Source organism: Mustela erminea, chromosome 14 (assembly GCF_009829155.1).
Source record: "Mustela erminea isolate mMusErm1 chromosome 14, mMusErm1.Pri, whole genome shotgun sequence".
NCBI lineage: Eukaryota > Metazoa > Chordata > Mammalia > Carnivora > Mustelidae > Mustela > Mustela erminea.
Genome location: NC_045627.1, coordinates 36,598,428 through 36,619,094, shown reverse-complemented (window position 1 = coordinate 36,619,094; position 20,667 = coordinate 36,598,428). Strand labels below are relative to the sequence as shown.

The following is a 20,667-nucleotide window of genomic DNA, read 5'->3' as shown; positions in this document are numbered from 1 at the left end:
GATTGATTTAGACAAATCAAGGTCCACCCCTGGAACTAGAGTCAATCCCCAATCTAATTAATCTGGGGGCGGGAGTGACAGATTAATGGGAAGTTGGATCCATTAGAACGTCTTTCAGCTGCAAGAAACATAATACTGTAAATCAAACTGACTTTTATGCAACAACAAAGTCAAATTATTATCTTACATAATGCATTGACTATTAGTAAGCTCAGATTATTATCTTTCCATAAAAAGACCCAAGGCAGGAAGGACCCAGTTTTAATTAAGTCAGCAGCTCAGTGATGTCAAGACCCAAGATTTGTCCCCTCGGCATCTTCATTTTGGGTATATTGGTATTACATGCAGCCTTTGTCCCCTCCGGACTACAAGACAGCTGTGCTTGGCAAATCCCATGACAATGTATTAAAGAAGAAGGGTAGCTCTTGCAGAAGCAAGAGAACCTTTGCCAGAAGACTCGATCTACCCTACCCTTAGACGATCTACACCTACCCTTAGACGGCATTGACAGCATTGTGTCATGTATTTACAGCCAAACTAGTCATGGGCAAGGGGAACAGAACCACTGTGATGAACTTAATCAGACCCTTCCCTGGGGCTCTGATGGCACCACATTTCCCTAAACACATGGCTACATAGGGGTGGGTGGGTGCATGTCTGAACAACATGGTCCTGTTGGGAAGGAGAAAGGGGAGTGAACAGGTGTTGGATAGGCAACCACCAGTGACGGCTACAAGGAGTGACCAGGAGAGGCCCGTGAGGAATTCTGGGTAGGATGACTGGGCAGTTGAAACATTGCCACCTGAGTCTATCTCAAGAGAAAAAATTTTTGGACCTGGTGAATAAGAGATGCTCATGTACCAGCCACAGTGAGAGGTCTAGAAGGCAGCTAGCTATATGTAAGGCTTAGACATCCCTCCCTTTTAAAAATTAATTAATTAATTATATTTATTTATTTTAAATTACATAAAATGTATTATTTGCTTCAGGGGAACAGGTCTGTGAATCGTCAGGCTTACACAATTCACAGCACTCACCGTAGCCCATAGCCTCCCCAATGTCCATCACCCAGACACCCTCTCCATACCCCCTCCGCCCGGCAACCCTCAGTTTGTTTTGTGAGATTAAGAGTCTCTTATGGCTTATCTCCCTTCTGATCCCATCTTATTTCATTTTTTTCCTTCCCTACCCCCCACATCCTCCCACCCTGCCTCTCAAATTCCTCATATCAGTGAAATCATATGATAATTGTCTTTCTCTGATTAAATTATTTCGCTTAGCATAGTACCTTCTAGTTCTGTCCATGTCATTGCAAATGGCAAGATTTCGTTTCTCTTGATGGCTGCATAGTATTCCATTGTGTATATATACCACATCTTCTTTATCCATTCATCTGTTGATGGACATCTAGGTTCTTTCCATAGTTTGGCTATTGTGGACATTGCTGTTATAAACATTTGGGTGCACGTGCCCCTTCAGATAACTACATTTGTATCTTTAGGGTAAATACCCAGTAGCACAATTATTGGGTCATAGGGTAGCTCTATTTTCAACTTTTTGGGGGAACCTCCATGCTGTTTTCCAGAGTGGCTGCACCAGCTTGCATTCCCACCAACAGTGTAGGAGGGTCCCCCTTTCTCCGCATCCTCGCCAACATCTGTTGTTTCCTGACTTGTTGATTTTAGCCATTCTGACTGGGGTGAGGTGGTATCTCATTGCGGTTTTGATTTGTATTTCCCTGATGCCGAGTGATGTTAGCACTTTTTCGTGTGTGTTGGCCATTTGTGAACATCCCCTTTTTATTTTTTTTAAAAGATTTTATTTATTTATTTGAGAGAGAGAGAGAGAGAGAGCATGATAGGGGAGAAGGTCAGAGGGAGAAGCAGAGCTGGGAGCCCAACGTGGGACTCGATCCCAGGACTCCAGGATCATGACCCGAGCTAAAGGCAGTGGCTTAACCAACTGAGCCACCCAGGTGCCCCAACATCCCCTTTTAAACAGCCCCCTTTCTCTCTGGCTTCTAAGACACCATACTTCCTTGTTTCACCTCCTATCCTTCTGTCAGGGCTTCTTTGACCTGTTCTTGGCACTTTGTCTGCCATCCATCCCTGGAATATTGAGATCCCTCAGGGTTCTGTTCTAGGCCCTCTGCTTTAAAAAAAAAAGAAAAGAAAAGAAAAATTGTGGGGCACCTGGATGACTCAGCTGGTTAAGGGTCTGCCTTTGGCTCAGGTCATGATCCCATGGTCCTGGGATCAAGCCCTGCACTGGGCTTCCTGCTCAGTGAGGAGCCTGCTTCTCCTTCTCCCTTCCCCTCTGCCGCTCCTCCTGCTTATTCTCTCTCATCCTCTCTGTCAAATAAATAAATAAAATCTTTTTAAAAATTGTATTTCATTCCTATATATATTTCCTCTGGGTGGTCTCATCTTCTCCCGTGGCTTCAGTTGCCCAAATGAATGACTTCAGCAAACCTGTCTTTCTCTTCTCAGTTCCAGGCCTCATATCAATTTTTTTAAGGATTTTATTTATTCACCTGACAGAGAGATAGAGAAAGCCAGAGAGCACAAGTAGAGTGAATGGCAGAGGAAGAAGCAGGCTCCGCATTGAGCAGGGAGTCCAATGTGGAGCTCAATTCCAGAATCCTGGGATCATGACCTGAGCCAAAGGCAGACACCTAACTGACTGAGCCACCCACGTGGCCCAGGCCTCATATCTAACCACTCACCGGATCTCTCAACCTGGATTTTTGTCTCTCCTCACCCCCCATAATCTCTATAATATTTTCTCCATTATGTGTTCCTGACGATTCTGGACATTTTTTTCTCTTATATAATAGATTATGCCACTGTAACTTCTAGCCACGTCTTCATCGGGCTCTATTGCTGTCCTAAGTCCCTGTTGTCATATCCCTCCATTCTCTACTCTCTTCTCCTGCTCTGCTGAATGTACTGTGGGCAAGGGGCAGGGGGGCGGCAAATCCCTATAGACCAGGTTTCCCAAACTCCTGTGTCAGAGGGATACAAGATTATATTATTGTTTCCAATTATTTACTCTCTTCCCTGAAATACGAGTATAGAACCCTGTATTATCAAGTGCATTATAATGCCTCCCTGCAGATTAATATACTTCTCTGTCCCCTTAACATTGGGTCTGGCTGCTTACTTTAGCCAGTGGGAAGTGAAGTTCGATATCAACACTGACCAGAAGCTTTAGGAGCCCCAGTGCAGTTCAGCTGTTCCTCTTCTCCCTCTACCAGGAGACCAAGATAAGAACTGTTCCCTCCATCAAGATCCTAGAATAACAGATAACATGGAGCAGAGTCAAAGCCAATCTGTAGCCCGAACCTGTAATCTGAGAAAAAAATGAATGTAGTGAGATTTCGGGCGATGGAGGGGAGGGCTGTCCGCTAATGCAACATTAGCTAGAAAAAGCTGACTAATAGAAGGATTGGTGCAAGTTGCAGAATGCTGTCCTTAAGTATGTGCCATTGTGGGGCACCTGGCTGGCTCAGTGGGTTAAGCGTCTGCCTTTAGCTTCAGTCCTGATATCAAAGTCCTGGGATCAAGCCCTGTGTCTGGCTCCTCGCTCAGCAGGAAGTCTGCTTCTCCTTCTCCTTCTACCTGCCACCGCCGCCCCCCACCTCACCCCGGCCACTTGTGCTCTCCTCAATAAATGAAATCTTAAAAAAAAAAAAAAATGTGCCATTGCTTCTAAGTGGTGGGGAGCAAGTGGTGAGGCCTTTGGTCATTTAGGCAGATCGTGGTGGGCGCCTGAGTGGCTCAGTGGGTTAAAGCCTCTGCCTTTGGCTCAAGTCATGATCTCAGGGTCCTGGAATCAAACCCCACATCTGGCTCTCTGCTCAGCGGGGAGCCTGCTTCCTCCTCTCTCTGCCTGCCTCTCTGCCTACTTGGGATCTTTGTCTGTCAAATAAATAAATAAAATCTTTATTAGAAGGCAGATCATGGACCAAGTACCTTGTGAGTTTAGGCAAAAAGGTTGGGAAACAGGTTGTTACGAGTGTGCCTTAGTTGTTTTTAGCTGCATTTGACAGGCTGCTACAAGAAAGGGGTGAGCTCAGAAACGAATTGACTGTTTTGTAAGCAGAGATTACAACTCAGCCTTGGGGCAGAGACCAGATCAAGGTCATGAGCAGTGGCTGCTAGTGAGTCTCTTGGTGGATAAATGACCCAGGGAAAAGAGACTTAAGAGTGCGGCTCTCCAACAGAGGAGAGGGTTGGTAAGTTCGAGTTCCCTAGCAGTGATGCCTACAGAGAGAGGTATGTCTTGAAAAGAATTATACGTGTGGTAATTGGCATACAGAACCACTAGAAGCAGGTCAAATGTTATTCAAGATACAGAGGTGTGCAGCCAAGACACATCAGCTTGGGTTAAAAGATGTGATTGTTGGAGACCAACATTGGGTTCCCAAATTTCTGTGCACAGGAAGGAAGCTGAGAAAGCGGCTCCGCTCCCCAGTCAGCCACAAGTTATGAAAAACTCAGGCTACTTCCAGGGACCTGAACGAGAACTTTATCAAGGAATGTTTCTACACCCAGTAGTATTTGGGAATTCTAAGAACCAATGATGATTGTGAGTCTCTCATTCTTTCTTTTGATGAATATTAGTATTTATTCAGTGTTTATTCTGTTCAACTGTCTCATATTAGGTACAGATGTGGGGGGCAGTAGATAATGTTTGTTTGTCTTTTAAGTTCATTAGTTTCTGGATCAAGAGAAGCCCTATCAGGACATAATGCAGAGACTATCATGAGACTTTAAACTTTGGCCCTCATGTCTTGATTGGTTGAACCTTTTGGGTGTCACTCTTTGCAGAAAGAGTGAGTAATATTTTTCATGCAAAAAAGAGAGAGATGAAAATTTATGATCAAGACGGTAGACTGTGATATTATTTTTACTATTTATTTGCTTCTTTCCCTGTAGGAGAATTACACAGCCCTCAACATGGTTACCCATTTGCTTTATCTGCTACAGGAGGAGTACATTTCCATAGCCTGTTGGCATCAGGCAAGGTCCTCCTGCTTTAGTGAATTGAATGTGAATGGAAGGGACATAGACCATTTCTAAGCAAAAGCTTATGAGCCCACTCTGTGGTTTGGCCATTTCTTTTTCCTATCTTCTTGGTCTTGTTAGGGACAGGCTGGGGGATGCCACTTCAGCCTCAGTCTGCAAATGAGAAGGCATATGGGGCAGAGCCACAGGTGACTCATAGCATCACCAGGGAACTTGAACGAGAAATAAATGTTCATTCTTGTAAGCAACTGAGATTTTTTATATTGTTTATTACAGCAGCACAACTAGTCAAAATTGACTAATACACATGCCTTCCATCTGGGCCCAGCCAATGGGAAACACCATCAGGAGACTGAAGGATATGAGGAAGGGAAAGAATACAGGTCCCCTTCCTTCTCCAGGCAGCCTCTCCAGCAGCAACTCTATCTCCAGATAGGCCAGCCCCCTGGGATCCCTGTTCCTGACCATGGGCCCTGAGCTCCTCCCTTGGGTGACGCTGCCTTGTCCTCCAGTCTGGTCCCTCTAGAATTCCTGTTGTTGCTAATCTGTATTTGACTTCTTAACTCTTCTTTTACTTACTGACTGACTCTCTGTGTTCAAGTCACTCTGGTTTAAACATTTTGAGTAGTTTTGGTTCAGCTGGACCCTATCTGATACACCATCCCATGGATAAATTTTGGAGTAACTATTGATCACTGAGGTCTCAAACTTTGTGTGATTTTTTTGGGTAAAGATTTTATTTATTTATTTGACAGACAGAGATCACAAGTAGGCAGAGAAGCAGGCAGGGGGCAGGTGGGGGGGAAGCAGTCTACCCACTGAGCAGGGAGCCCAACGCAGGGCCTGATCCGAGGACCCTGAGATCATGACCTGAGCTGAAGGCAGAGGCTCAACCTACTGAGCCACCCAAGCGCCACTGTGTGATTTTTTTTTTTAAAGAAAGATACATTTGAATGTATATTTTTTAAACCATTGTCACCATTTAAAAATTTTTTTTATTTAAATTCAATTAGTCAACAAGTAGTACATCATTAATTTCAGATGTAGTGTTCAATAATTTATCAGTGGTGTATAACACCTAGTGCTCATCACATCATGTGCCTTCCTTAATGTCCGTCACCCAATTACCCCAATCCCCACCCCCACTGTCGGCATTTTAAAGTGTAGAGTCCAGTGGTATTAGGTACATTCCCATTGTTGTGCGGCCATTACTAGCATTCACCTTAAGTATTTTTTCTCTTCTCAGACTGAAACTCCATAACCATTAACAGTATCTCCCCATTTCTTCTTTCCCCCGGCCCCTGGAAACTTCTACTGCCTGTGTCTGTGAATTTGACTACTCTAGGTACTTTATGCAAGTGGAACCACACAGTATTTGTCCTTTTGTGACTGACTCATTTCACTGAGCATAGTGTCTTCAAGGTTCATCCATGTTGTAGCATGTATCAGAATTTCTTTCCTTTTTCAAGCAATTAGTCCCTCATCTTCTACTCCATCCAACCAATGGCCAGTTCCATTGATTCTACCTTAAACATGGCTCCGTCACTGCTCTTCTCTTTTGTCACCCACATCCAGGGACTGGTCAGCATCTTCAACATTGGCCACTGGGGCAGCCTTCTCTGGGGTCTTTTGCTTTTAGTCTTAATAAAACTTCAACCAGGCTCCAAGCTGCTAACAGAACCACTTTCTAAAGCAGTTCTGATGGTGCCCCTTTCCTGCTAAAAACTCTTAGGTTGCCCATTGCTTTTAGGGAAAAGTTCAGACCCTAAATTATGCCTTCCAAGGCCCTCCACCAATTAACCCTGACCTATTTCTCTGGTCTCACCTCTTAATATTCCCTTTCTGGATTCTGCCTTGTCATCTTCATCTTATTAACCTCTTCTCTGCCTTCCAGGCATAGGTTAAGACTCACTTCCTTGTAGGGGCTCTCTGTTCCCATAATGCAATGTCCTGTACTTTGTCACTCTACTTATCCGAGTTTATTGTAATTATTTGCTGAAGTCTGCCTTCCCTTTGGACTATAACTTCTTTGAGGGCTAAGACCATGACTTTCTTTCTTTCTTTTTTTTTTTTAAAGATTTTATTTATTTATTTGAGAAAGAAAGAGAGTGAGAACATAAGCAGGGTGAAGGGCGGAGAGAGAGCAGCAGACTTCCCGCTGAGCAAGGAGTTCAGTATGGGGCTTGATCCGGCTTGATACGGCTTCGGCTTCGTTCTGGGACTCCGGGATCATGACCTGAGCCAAATGCAGACGCTTAACTGACTGAGCCACCCAGGTGCCCCAAGACCATGTCTTTCTAAATGCTACATCCCTACCACCTAGCAGAGACAATGACCACAATAAGTATTAAATAAAACATAGCTGTAAATTTGAAAGTTTTCTTGTTACAGGACCCTTAGGTGGTAGTTGACATCAAATATCTACATGAGATAATCTAGGGGGAGGGTCCCTCTAGAGACAGAGAACAGAAGTAAGAAAGATATGCTGATTAAGATGAAGAGGTGAAGACAATGCTAAGGGGGAGAATGAGAAATGAGCGGCCAGAAAAGGAGCAGAAATGTCAGAAGAGAATGTGGTCATAAGCCAAAGAAGAAAGAACACTGGAAAATTAGAAGCACCCACCAGAGTCAGCCACAGCAAAGAGGACAGGATACAGACTGAAAAGAAGTGCCACTGGAGTTGTTACAGAGCAAGAAAGATAATATTTGGCAGAAGCTGGGTTTATCCTTTGTCAAACTACTATACGTAAGAAGGTATTATCTGCTTCCTTTTCATTAATTCCTCTATCCATTAGCCCAGCAAAAACTTAATAAACATCTCCTCTTGGCCAGGTACTGTGCTAGCCCCCAGGGACACATGAGAAAGTGAACAACTTTCACTTGAGCCCATGGATCTTACCCCCAACTGCCCGCAAGGGAAAGTTCTAAAGCACTGACATGGATATCAGCTCCAATAAAACACCAAGCTAGGGCGTGGCATTTTATTGGAGTTGATATCCATGGGCTTTCCTAACACACAGGATGAAATAAAAAATGGTGTGCAAGTCCAGAGGTCGGCAAGAGTTTGTTATCTTGCTCTGAGCTGGCAGGAGGCAACGGGGAAAGTGTCCGTAGAACACAATTGCATCATTTCCATCTGTTTGTTAAGTTAGCCACAGATACGATTCTGGGTTTTTCCCGAAGTCTAGTTCCTGTGCTCAAAGGCAGAAGACTGATAGAGCAAATTAATCCAAAGATCATCCACTTAAGAAACTCCCTGAACTTAATCCTACTTAAAGTAGTGTTCACTCTGCAGAGATTCCTTTAATTTCCAGTATACATTGTATTCTGACTAAATTCCTACTCGACTCTTTTTGCCTGTCCTGTATTGCAACTGGAGTACAACAGTGTGGTGTACTGTTCAAAAGGTCAGTGAGTCATGGCTTTCTGAAAATTAATGGTAGACTGGATGGAGACAAGGGAGGAACACTCTTTGTAACTCTTTAGGAAATTATCTTACTAGGTTTTCATTTCTACAGGGGCCATCTCATTTTCCATAGTAGACATGGCTTTGAAACAGAAAAGTTTAAGTCAAAATGAATTTTTTTTTTTTTTTAGATTTTATTTATTTATGGCAGAGACGCGGAGAGAGAGGGAACACAAGTCGGGGAGTAGGAGAGGGAGAAGCAGGCTCCCCACTGAGCAGGGAGCCCAGTGTGGGCCTGGATCCTAGGACGCTGGGATCATGACCTAAGCTGAATGCAGATACTTAACGACTGAGCCACCCACGTGCCCCCAAAATGTCTTTAAAGTGTATTATCTTTGGGGCACGTAGGTGGCTCAGTTGGTTTAGTGTCCAACTCTTGATTTCAGTTCAGGTCATGATCTCAGGATCCTGGGATCCAGCCGTGCCTTGTGTTCTGCAGAACTCAGGGGGGGATCTGCTTGAGGATTTTCTCTCTTCCTCTGCGCCCCACCCCACTCACACACACTCTCTGTCTCTCAAAAATAAATCAATATATCTTAAAAAAAAAAAAAGGCATATAACTTTAATGCCCCAGAACAACAAGATCTTTTAAAGGAACCCAGCCCATCGAACTAGGCATTCTTTGAAATATTCATTATTACATAATCGAATTAGTGAATAATCAGTTCCTAATTTATAATTCAGATTTTGAAGTACACTTAATTTTTTTTTAAGACTTTATTTATTTATGAGAGAGAGCAATCCAGAAAGAGCAGGAGCAGGGGGAAGGGTAGAGGGAGAAGCAGACCCCCTGCTGAGCAGGGAACGGGGTGCAGGGCTCCACTCCAGGACCCCAGGATCCTCAGGGAGTCATCCACCCTGCCCCAGGGGTGAGATCATGACCTGAGCTCAAGGCAGACACCTAATCTATGGAGCCACCCAGTCGCTCCTGAAATACACTTTAAAAGTATGTGTATAGGAGTGCGTAAGTAAGTGAATCAATTAACCGACTACAGCCTCAATCAGACTTTAGTTGTTGGGGTCTGGCCTGACTCAATAAAACACATGCTGAAAAACAAGCCCTAAGGAACTTATGCCTGAGAGAAATGTGCTCAAGGGCCTCTGAGCGCATGCTCGGACCTTCCCAACGCTTAGAACTGAAAAGCCCCCCGGGATCTGGGGTGAGTTGAGCAAGGAGGGGCCACAGTGACTCTTCCTTCACTAGGGAGAGTAGAAATAACAAGTCATACTTCCATAGTGTTTACAACGAGCCAGACTCTTCCTCAAACTTTAATTAAAAAAAAAAAAAAGATTTTATTTATTTATTTGGCAGAGAGAGAGGGAACAGGAGCAGGGGGAGCAGGAGAGGGAGAAGCAGGCTCCCCATTGAGCAGGGAGCAGGATGCCAGACTCCATCTGAGTACCCAGGGATCATGACCTGAGCTGAAGGCAGATGCTTAAGGTACTTAGCCACCCAGGTGCCCCTTCCTCAAACTTGACACGCATCAACTCAGTTAATCATCCCCCAAGCCCGTAATAGTTACCATTTCTATCTCCATTTACCAAGATGAGAAAGTGAGTTAGAAAGGTTGGCAGCAATTTGCCCGCTGTCTTACACTAGGAAGTGGTAGAGCCGGTTACTCACCAGGAAGCCATTGTGGGGTGGGGGTGGGGTCAGTAATACACCTCAAGTTCAAAAAACTGCACACTTTTAAGGTCAAAGGCAGGGCCCGCCCGATGACACACGTGATTTCGGAAATCATTTTGACACAAGGAATTACTCGGGGCGGGGGTGGTGGGGTGTAGGTGGGGGTGAGAGTTCCCTGTGTGCACGGTGGGGGAGAGGTTGCCGGTCAGTTCCTAGCTGGCGCAAGCTCTCGTCCTCTGTCAGAGTCCCCGAGCACTCGGGGCGGTGGCAGTACACAGGCAGAGCCAGAGCTCGCCGCCAGCCACGTGGCCCAGACTGAGAGCCAGGGGGCTGTCCCGCGAGGGCGGGCCGGGGAGGAGGGGCTGGGGCAAGAGGACGCGCGGGCCGGGCGGAGTGCGCCTGCGCGCCGCGTAGGCCGGGCGGGGCGGGGGGTGGGGTGGCCGCTTAAAGCGGTTCCCCGCCCAGCTTTCGGGGCCAGTCTCCGCGGTGCGCAGGCGCGGAGCTTTCTCCTTGTCATTCGGCGCCGCGTGCGGGCTAGTGGCTCTGTGGTGGCGGCGGCTAGTCAGCGGCACCATGAGCGGCTTCAGCAGCGAGGAGCGCGCCGCGCCCTTCACCCTCGAGTACCGAGTCTTTCTCAGTGAGTGTCGGTGGCCCACGGCCCCTCCCCTCCCGCCAACCCATTCATTCCCGGGCCTCGCCTCGCCTCCTACCCCGGAGCCTGCGGCCCGCGCTCCGCCCCTCGTCCCGGGCGCGGGCAGGGTTCCTCGGGCTGCCCGGGGCCTGGGCCGGCCCTCCGGTTTCACACGTCGCGCTGGCAGACGGGACGGCGGGGCTCGGCGTTCCTCTTTCCCACGCGCTGTGGGAGCAGACCCCGGGCCGGGCTAGTTCTGCAGGTGTCCTGCTCGGGCGGGCACCGTCTGATGGGCAAGGAAACCACCAAGTCACCTTAGAAGGCTGTCTGGGAGTAAACTAATCCTCGTAAGAGGATTGCTTGATTTGGAGGAACTGGGGCGGGGTGGATGACTCCCTGAGGACCTTAATTCCTGAACTGTAGCTCAGCTTGTGGGCATCCAGCAGGGTCCAATGCAACCCTGAGTTCTGCAGACGGGGAAACTGGGGCCGGGATCGGAGCGGTCAGTGGAGGAGCGAACCGATCCCCCACGGTAGCGCTCCTGCCCCTCGCGCCGGGCTGTCCCCGGTAGCACAGATGCTGGGAAGGCGCCTTGTGAAACAGAAAGCTGTTCCCTTCAAGTCAAACAGGTGACGTCAGTCTGGGAAGCACGAGTGAGAAAGTGCCAAGTTTTTGCCCTTGGGCAGGGAATCGGCATCTGAGGGGGACCCACCCCAAGTCCGCACCTCGAGCTGCGCTTAGAGCCCAGCGCGCTGCGGGCTGGCTGAGCTCCGCTTTCCCTGGCGCACGACCTTTTTTGTCTTGCAGGTGGAGGAAAGCTACCTCGGGGTTATCTTTATCTCTTACCCCCCCCCCCCCCCGCGCCCCGCCAAGCTTCTAGGAACAGATTATTGGAGACAACGGAGGCGTTCGAAAATGTGTTACCAAAGGCGTTTCTGTTTTAACTGTAAACAGTTTACTCGGGAAGAAACGGGCAGGTGCAGAGAAGTCTGCGTGTGGTGTGTGAAGGGTAGGAAAGAGCCGGATCGAGGAGGATGAAAGGGATTACGGAGAGAAAGAACAAAGCTCCTAGCAAAAAGTAACCAGCTGTGGGAGGAGCAAGAACGCATGTAGCTGAAGGTTACCGTGTAAAATCCAGGAAGGGTGGGACTCTCCATTTTATTTAATTTAAATAAGGAGTTGATTAAGGGCAGTGTGGGAACTTTTGACGAATAATTCACTAAACTGTTTTTCCTGGATTTAGTGTTGGCTCTGGAATTGCTCCGTAAGAGGGATTTAGAGAGGTGACCCTAGAGTTTGAAGGTGGAGGGATGATTGGGGAATTGTCTTCAAGCAGTATTAAAACAGTAGTTTTTAGGGGCGCCTGGGTGGCTTATTGGGTTAAAGCCTCTGCCTTCGGCTCAGGTCATGATCCCAGCTTCCTGGGATGGAGTCGCATCCGGCTCTCTGCTCGGTGGGGAGCCTGCTTCCCTCCCTTTCTCTCTGCCTGCCTGTCTGCCTAATTGTGATCGGGCTCTTTCTGTCAAATACATAAATAAAACTTAAAAAAAAAAAAAAGACCAGTAGTTTTTACTTAGGTTATGTAATGGTCATATTTGATGGCCGTTATGGAAGACCATAGCCATTCCTTGACTTTGGCACTGGCTAAAGTAACTTTTTATCAGATAGAATTCTCTGGGACTTAAGAAATAACAATAAATAGAAACAACTCTGTAATTACATAATTGTAAGAGTTTTTTAAAATCACAGATTTCTTAGCACCCTTCTTTAGAGGATTTTTTTTTTTTACCTCTGTAATGTTACATTTGCCAGACTCTTTAAAATTGATAGTGGAGGGCACCTGGGTGGCTCAGTTGGTTAAGCATCTACCTTCTGATGGGGTTGTAATCCCCCACCCCCATGGGTCCTGGAATCAAGCCACATGGGGCTCTGCAGGGAGCCAGCTTCTCTCTACTTGCTGCTCCCTCTGCTTGTGCTAGGGTGCGCTCTCGCTCTCTGTCAAATAGATAAAATCTTAAAAACAAAAACAAAAGACCCCAAAGAAACAAAACCTGATAGTGGATAGGATTGAAGAGTCACAGGTGACTCTGAAGGGATGGGTGGGTGGGGGGTGGTCACTGCTCAGTCTTTGCTATTCCACCTTGGTTTTTATTTTATTTATTTATTTATTTATTTATTTATTTATTTATTTATTTTTAAAGATTTTATTTATTTATTTGACAGAGAGAAATCACAAGTAGATGGAGAGGCCGGCAGAGAGAGAGAGGGAAGCAGGCTCCCTGCTGAGCAGAGAGCCCAATGCGGGACTCGATCCCAGGACCCTGAGATCATGACCTGAGCCGAAGGCAGCAGCTTAACCCACTGAGCCACCCAGGCGCCCCCACCTTGGTTTTTAAATATGAAGGGATATTGTATGGACTGACCCTTAGGTTTCTTAAAGAATAGTAAGGAAGTTTTGAAATTACTTTTTGGACATGGTAGTTAAATCTTTAGAATATAGAAATTACCTGTGAAGGTGTTGTTGGAACTTGATTGTCCTTAAGAAATACAATAATCTAACATAGCTCCTGGAACATTACTTAAGACAGTGGGGTTTTATAATTCCCCAAGTTCCCCCCAAGCCCAGTTATTTCATTAGTTCTGTAAACTGTTAACTGATATAAGATCAGTCCAGTACAATTTGATCCCCTTTTATATCCCAGTCACTGCTAGACTCTGGGGATATAAAATAATATAAGGCAGCCCCTGCCCCCATTGTAGAGGCTTGTATCTGTTAGACACCTAAGGAAAGCATAGGATGAAAACTCCAGTCTTGGAGGGGTTGGGAAGGTAAAGTATACAACCAGTTTTTCTGGTGTGGGAATAAAAAATGTCTGCGTCACTCTTCTGGTGAATGGTGTTGATAATAGAGGGAAGCTCTGCAACTGTGTGCCAGGGGGGTATCTTTTTTTTTCTTCAATTTTATTGTAAACCTAAAATTACTCTAAAAATTAAATATTTTTAAAAATGTGTACTTAATGCATCTGGAAATACAGTTAACAAAAAATTAGTAATAACTTTTTCTAATTCATTTTGCAGAAAATGAAAAAGGACAATATATATCTCCATTTCATGATGTTCCAATTTATGCAGATAAGGTAAGATGTCCTCATTTAAACATAGTCTCTTTACTCAGATCAGTTAGTTCATATGAATTTTCATATAGGTCTTAATAAAAGCTTAAAATGCCTCATTGTGCTGTGAGTTAAAGGTACATTGACTGAATAAGAAATCAGTCTTAATTCCAGATTATTTGGCTAAAGAAGCAACTATAAATTGGGGAAGGAATAGAGGAACAGACACAGCTGCCTTGGTTTAGGAGCGCCTGGGTGGCTTAGTTGGTCAGGTGGCCGGCTTTTGGTTTCTGTTCAGGTCATGATCTCAGGGTCCTGGGATCAAGCCCTGCATTGGTGGGCGGGGGAGGGGGGGTGGTCTCTGCTCAGCAGGGAGCCTGCTTCCCTCTACCTCTAGCAAAAATAAGCTAGAGTATTCAGTGACTACAGGAAAATTCAGTAATTTTAATGGGTTGGTAGAGTTAACATGCATAGTGTTAATAAAAGTTAAATCTATGGGCTTTTTTTCCTTTTTTTAAAGATTTTATTTATTCATTTGACAGAGATCACAAGTAGGCAGAGAGGCAGGCAGAGAGAGGAGGAAGCAGGCTCCCCGCTGAGCAGAGAGCCCAATGTGGGGCTTGATCCCAGGATCCTGGGATCACAACCCGAGCTGAAGGCAGAGGCTTTAACCCACTGAGCCACCCAGGCGCCCCTCTTTTTTTTTTTTTTTTTTTTTTTTTTAAAGAGAGAGTTAGTATGCAAGTGGGAGAGGGTGGGAAGAGGCAGAGGGAGTAGGAGAGAGAATCTTAAGGAGGTTCCACGCCTAGTGTGGAGCCTACTGCAGGGCTTCATCTCACGACCCTGAGATCATGACCTGAGCCAAAATCAAGAGTTGGATGCTTAACCAACTGAGCCACGCAGGGCACCAGGTCTAGACTTTAAAAAGAGAAGTCTGTTCCTGTGCTCACCGGTGAGCTGAAGAAACCGCACAAATTTACCACAAATTGGTAAGAATCTTACTTTGCTAGGAAAAAATGTCTACAACTATATATTCCAAAGTTTTTGTGATCCTTTGGAGGTAGAATTGCTAGTGACTCTTTCTGTTTTTATTTTCATTTTGCCTTTTTATATTTTCTAGTCTTTTTACAAAGAGTGTGTATTATTTGTACAAATTTAACTATTTTGTTTTCATTCATAGCTTTAGATGCCTTCCCAATAGTAGAAGACTGTAGTATATTTAGGAACCAACACAAGGACAAATGTCTGCTTCCTTTTCATACCTTTAAAAATTCTTTTTGGGGCACCCAGATGGCTCAGTCTGTGGTACATGCAACTCTTGATCTCAGATTGTAAATTTGAGCCCCACATTGGGTGTGAGATTTTTTTATTAATGACCTCATGATGATGGAGTTTAATGGTGCAGGGGCACCTGGGTGGCTCACTTGTTAAGAGTCTGCCTTCGGCTTGGGTCCTGATCTTTTGGGTCCTGGGATCGAGTCCCTCATCAGGCTCCCGGCTCTGTGGGAAGACTGTTTCTCCCTCTCCCATGCCCTGTGCTTGTGTTCCTTCTCTCGTGGTGTGTGTGTCTCTCTCTCTCTCAAATAAATAAATAAAATCTTTAAAAAAAAAAAAGAAGGAAAGAAAGAAAGAAAGTAAACGGTGCAGACCCAGGGGTCCCTGCTGAGCACGGCTCCCACACCCTTGAGGGTGGGCCCCTAACTGACTGCCCAGCCCTCAGTCTAGCTGAAGCCTTCTGCTGCAGCTCATCCTGGAGACCCCGGGCCTCCCACACTTCGCAGAAGAACAAATTGCAACCCAGACCCCAGCCAGAAAGCCTGGGATCCTGGAAGCCGCACACCACCAGTAGAGGAGGGAGAGAGAATTGGCAGCAACATCCAGAACCTGTGTGGGAAGTGGAGGGGCGGGCTATTGTGTTTTTTTGTTGTGGTGGTATTTTATTAAATTTTTCCTTTTCTTTTCCTACTTATTTTGATGAACACCGTCCCTAGCTGCCCTGGCCTGTGCTCCTGTCAGGTGTGTCTGGTGGGGAGGTGCCCCAGCACCCCCAAGACTTTAGGGTTTCTGTTTGGGTCTAGTTTAGACCTCACGTGGTGCTTCTGAGGAACCTGCCTGAGCTGGGCTCCTCCTGGAGACAGTGGAGCGCATAGCTGGAGGCCAGTTATGTGCCACAGTTACGGAGGGACCTCTAATTGGCTTGGTTTTCCTGTGGGATTCTGAAAGTTGTACTTATTCAGAAACTAATTTGTTACATCTGATTTCCCGGGAGTTGATAGGAACTGCAGGATCCTTCCTCTTGAACTGGCATTATTTGGTTGGCTTGATTATCTGTCTGGTGTATAATTAATACATATATATATATATATATATATATCTCAAAGTACTTTACAGTAACCTCTTAGGCAGTTTTGAGTAGTTAAGCGGTATAAAATGATGACTGAAAGTTTATTGATGGTATCTTGACATATAGATGTGCTAAGGAAGAAAAATATTTTCTTGACACAGAGTTGGTTTTTTTTTTTTTTTTTTTTCTTTAAAGATTCTGTTCATCTATCTGACAGACAGAGATCACAAGTAGGCAGAGAGAGAGAGGAGGAAGCAGGCTCTCCGCGGAGCAGACAGCCCGATGCAGGGCTCGATCCCAGGACCCCGGGACCATGACCCGAGCCGAAGGCAGAGGCCTTAACCCACTTAGCCTCCCAGGCGCCCCCAGAATTGTTTTTTTTGTGTGTTTGTGTCTTAGTTTGTTTGGGCTGCTGTGGCAAAATACTGAAGACTGGATAGCTTAACCACAGCAGAAATTATTGCTAACAGTTGTGGAGCCCGTAGGTCTGCGATCAGGGTGCAAACATGGTTGGGTGAGGGCCCTCTTCTGGTCATGGACTTCGAGCTATGTACTTACATGGAAGAAGGGGCCAGGGATCTCTCTGGAGCCTCTTCTATAAGGCACTAACCCCACTCAGGAGGGCTCCAGCCTCATATCTTAAACACTTCCCAAAGGTCCCACCTACTGTACAATCACCATTGAGGGTTAGGATTTCAGCAAATGAATTTTGCAAGGGATACAGACATTCAAAATAGCTATAAGAAACTGGACATATTCTAGCCAGCAGTCATGTGCTTCTTGCAGTTGCGATGCTTAGTTTTTCCAAAATAGGACACAGAGACTGCATTTTGGTGCTGTGTAAAACATCTTCACTCAGATTATTTTGCGACTCCTTTAAGTCTTTGTGGGACTGATTGTGGCGATAGCGTGGGATTGCTCAATGAAGACTCAGCCTCTGCACCACCCTGGGCTGGCTCAAAAGCACGAGCTCTTGCAACAACTCTGGATTTCACCAGTGGTCCGGACCTCAGTGACCCTCAGCACTTGAGATTCTTGTCTGAGAAGCAGGAAAGAGTTCTTTTGTTTTGTTTATGAGGAAGTTTATACAAAACACGAAGAAGGGTGTGGCACACAAATTATTTTGGATTATAGCCTAAATAAAAGATCTGATTAATTCCGTTGGTTAGAGAAGAGTGTGATTTTTTTTTTTTAATGCCAGTGTGATTAAGTTTATGTAAATACATTTTTATGTGTGTGGCTGTAGACTTTATCTCTAATATGGTCAGTCATTTGAGGAATGATGATGAGGGAATGTACCTTTGAGACAACTCTGTCAGCTCTACAGGAAAAATGCCCTGAAGGCTTATATTGGGAGCATATGTAAACATGGAACTATGTTTCTTTTTTCCTCTTCTAAAAGAAAGTCAAGCTTATAATAGGTTGATGCTTCAGAAATTTAACGGAATTTTTTGTAGTTGTGTATCATTCTCTCTTTTTTTAAAAAGATTTTATTTATTTTTATGAAATAGTGTGAGAGAGCATAAGCAGAGGGTGTGACAGAGGGAGAGGGAAAAGCAGGCTCCCCACTGAGCAGGGAGCCTGACAAGGGGCTCCATCCCAGGACCCCAGGATCATAACCTGAGTTGAAGGCAGATGCTTAACTGACTGAGCCACCAATGCACCATCTTTTTTTATCTTTTTAAAAGATTTTATTTTGAGGGCACCTGGGCAGCTCAGTCGTTAAGCATCTCCCTTTGGCTGGGTCATGATCCCAGGATCTTGGCATCGAGTCCTGCATCAGGCTTCTCTGCTCAGCGGGGAAGCCTGCTTCCCCCCTCCCTCTCCCCTTGGTTGTGTTTCCTCTCTCACTGTCTCTCTGTCAAATATATAAGTAAAAATCTTAAAAAAAAAAATTATTTTTAAGCAATCTCTACACCCAACGTGGGGCTTGAACTCACAACCCCGAGACCCCGAGATCAAGAGTCACATGCTCTACCACCTGAGCCAGCCAGGCGCCCTTGCAGTTATGTATCATTCTTAACTTTCTAGAGAAATCTTTAGAGGTGATATACTCAAGTGGATTCTTTGTGGATAACTCACTTCCTTACAGGGTTTGTATTGTTTTGAATTTCCTATTCCTTTTTATGGAGAGCTCCTTAAATGGAAATTTTTTAAATGTCGCTGAATTAGTAATTTAAATATTGTTTTCTTCCTGAACTATGTATGTATATGGAATGGGTTTTCTGGATTTTTGTTTTGTTCTGTTTATCTTTTGGTTTCATGTTTTCTAAACCAAAGTTATAACTGGGAACAGATGAAAACTGATGGTAATTAAACTTAATTGGCATGTTACGGGCGCCTGGGTGGCTCAGTTGGTTAAGCAACTGCCTTTGGCTTAGGTCATAATCCCAGGGTCCTGGGATGGAGCCCCATGTCGGGCTTCTTGCTCAGCGGGGAGCCTGCTTCTCCCTTTCCCTCTGCCTCCTACTCTGCCAGCTTGTGCTCTCTCTCTGTCAAATAACTAAATAAAATTTTTAAAAAATTAAAAGAAACTTAATCGGCATGTCATAACTGAGAATAAACTGCTATCTCCCTGCCCCACCCCTGCCCCAGTGAGCTTGCAGGTGACTAAATTTTGAAAACAGATATTCTAACCATAATCTCTGTGGTCTGTCAACTTTGTCAAAAAGGTAAAGTTGGGATGGATGATTAGGTATGTGTATAACATACAGCCACAATGCCTGGCTTTATAGGAAAGTCTCAGTAAACAATAACCAAACAAAATGGTTATTTCTTTAGCCTTTCAGAGCTCTATTTTATAGAGTAAAAAATCACTGAATCGGGAATAAGGAATGTAGATATTAGTCCTGGTTTTGCTACTAACTGGCTTTACGATATTGAGCAGGTTACTTCCCCCCTGTGTAGTGTTAATCTTGGTGGTGTTTTTAGATTACATTCTGCACTGATGTCCCGTGATTCTGTGTGTATGGCTTATTGATGAAGCCTTATTTAAGATCGTTGTTGAGGCTCCTGGGTGCCTCAGTTGGTTAAGTGATGGCCTTTGGCTCCGTTCAGGATCCTGGAGTCCCAGGATTAAGCACCGAATTGGGTTCCCTGCTCAGCAGAGAGCCCGCTTCTCCCTCTGCCCCTCAGTTCGCTTGTGCTCTCTCACAAATAAATAAATTCTTAAAAAAAAAAAAAGATCACTGTGGGGGAAAAAAAAGGTCAAAAAATATTATTGTTACCGGGGCACCTGGATGGCTCAGTCGATTGAGCATCACACTCTTCCTTTCCGGCTCCCATCGTGATCTCAGCGTCCTGGGATTAAGCACTGCCATGGGCTTTGTGCTCTGGGGGTGTCTGCTTGTCTCCCTTTCCTTCTTCCCTCTTAGGAGCACACCAGCATGCTCTTTCTCAAATAAATAAGTAAATCTTTAAAAAATATATATTGTTACTATTTGTCAAATGCTTCCTGTGGCTTAGGTACTATGCTAAAGCCTTTATGTGGATTATATCATTTAACCATCATGTCATGTCATTCTCTGAGCTGCATTCTTTCATTAGCCCCATTGTCAAGGATCAGCAACTAGAATTTCTAAGTGACAGTGGTAGGCTTGAAACCCAGGCATTCTGTCTCAGAACCTTTGGGGTTTTTTTAAATTAATTAATTAGTTAATTAATCAACTTGAGAAAGAACAAGTGAGCAAGCAGTTGGGGTAGGGGGCAGAGGGTGAGAGAAAAGCAGGTTCCCTGCTGAGCTGGGAGTCCTGGATCCTGATCTGAGCCCAAGGCAGAGAGTTTAACAGACTGAGCCATCCAGGCATCTCTCAGAAACCTGTAGTCTTTTTTTTTTTTTTAAAGATATTTTTTATTTATTTGACACAGAGAGAGAGAGGTCACAAGTAGGCAGAGAGGCAGGCAGAGAGAGAGGAGGAAGCAGACTCCCTGTTGAGCAGGGAGCCCGATGCGGGGCTCGATTCCAGGACCCTGGGATCATGACCTGAGCCGAAGGCAGAGGCTTTAACCCACTGAGCCACCCAGGTGCCCCAGAAACCTGTAGTCCTAACCACTGTTCTATATACTTCCTTGAATGATTATGGGTGTGTGGTGGATTTTACTTTGTGCCTTTTATATTTTCCAAATTTCCTACAGTAAATATCTGTTTGATAATGCAGAAGAAAAGGTTTACTTTATTTATTTAAGCTTAGAATTCAAAGGAAATGCATAAGAACTTTCTTCCTTTGGATAGGCTCTGAAGTCTTCTAGTCCAGGGATTCTTGGTGACCTCCAGGCCCTGAAATGGCCAGGATGGATTTCTGAGGTTCTGTGAACTCTATGACACTACAATTTGGTATATATATGCATTTTTCTTGGGAAAGGTTCTGTGGTCAAAATTGTTAGTCATTGGGGTGCCCGGGTGGCTCAGTGGGTTAAGCCTCTGACTTCGGCTCAGGTCATAATCCCAGGGTCCTGG

The 20,667-nt window shown here is 45.2% G+C and overlaps 1 protein-coding gene across 1 annotated transcript in view; it reads left to right on the top strand.

Moving 5' to 3' along the window:
- Positions 1-10,570: 10,570 nt before the first annotated feature.
- Positions 10,571-20,667, top strand: part of PPA1 (inorganic pyrophosphatase 1) — a 37,124-nt gene continuing 27,027 nt past the window's right edge. Inside the window, exons 1-2 of the mRNA XM_032312972.1 lie at positions 10,571-10,760; positions 13,833-13,891. Coding sequence (XP_032168863.1) covers positions 10,697-10,760; positions 13,833-13,891 — 123 coding nt within the window. The 5' untranslated portion in view covers positions 10,571-10,696. The remainder of the gene's footprint in view (positions 10,761-13,832; positions 13,892-20,667) is intronic.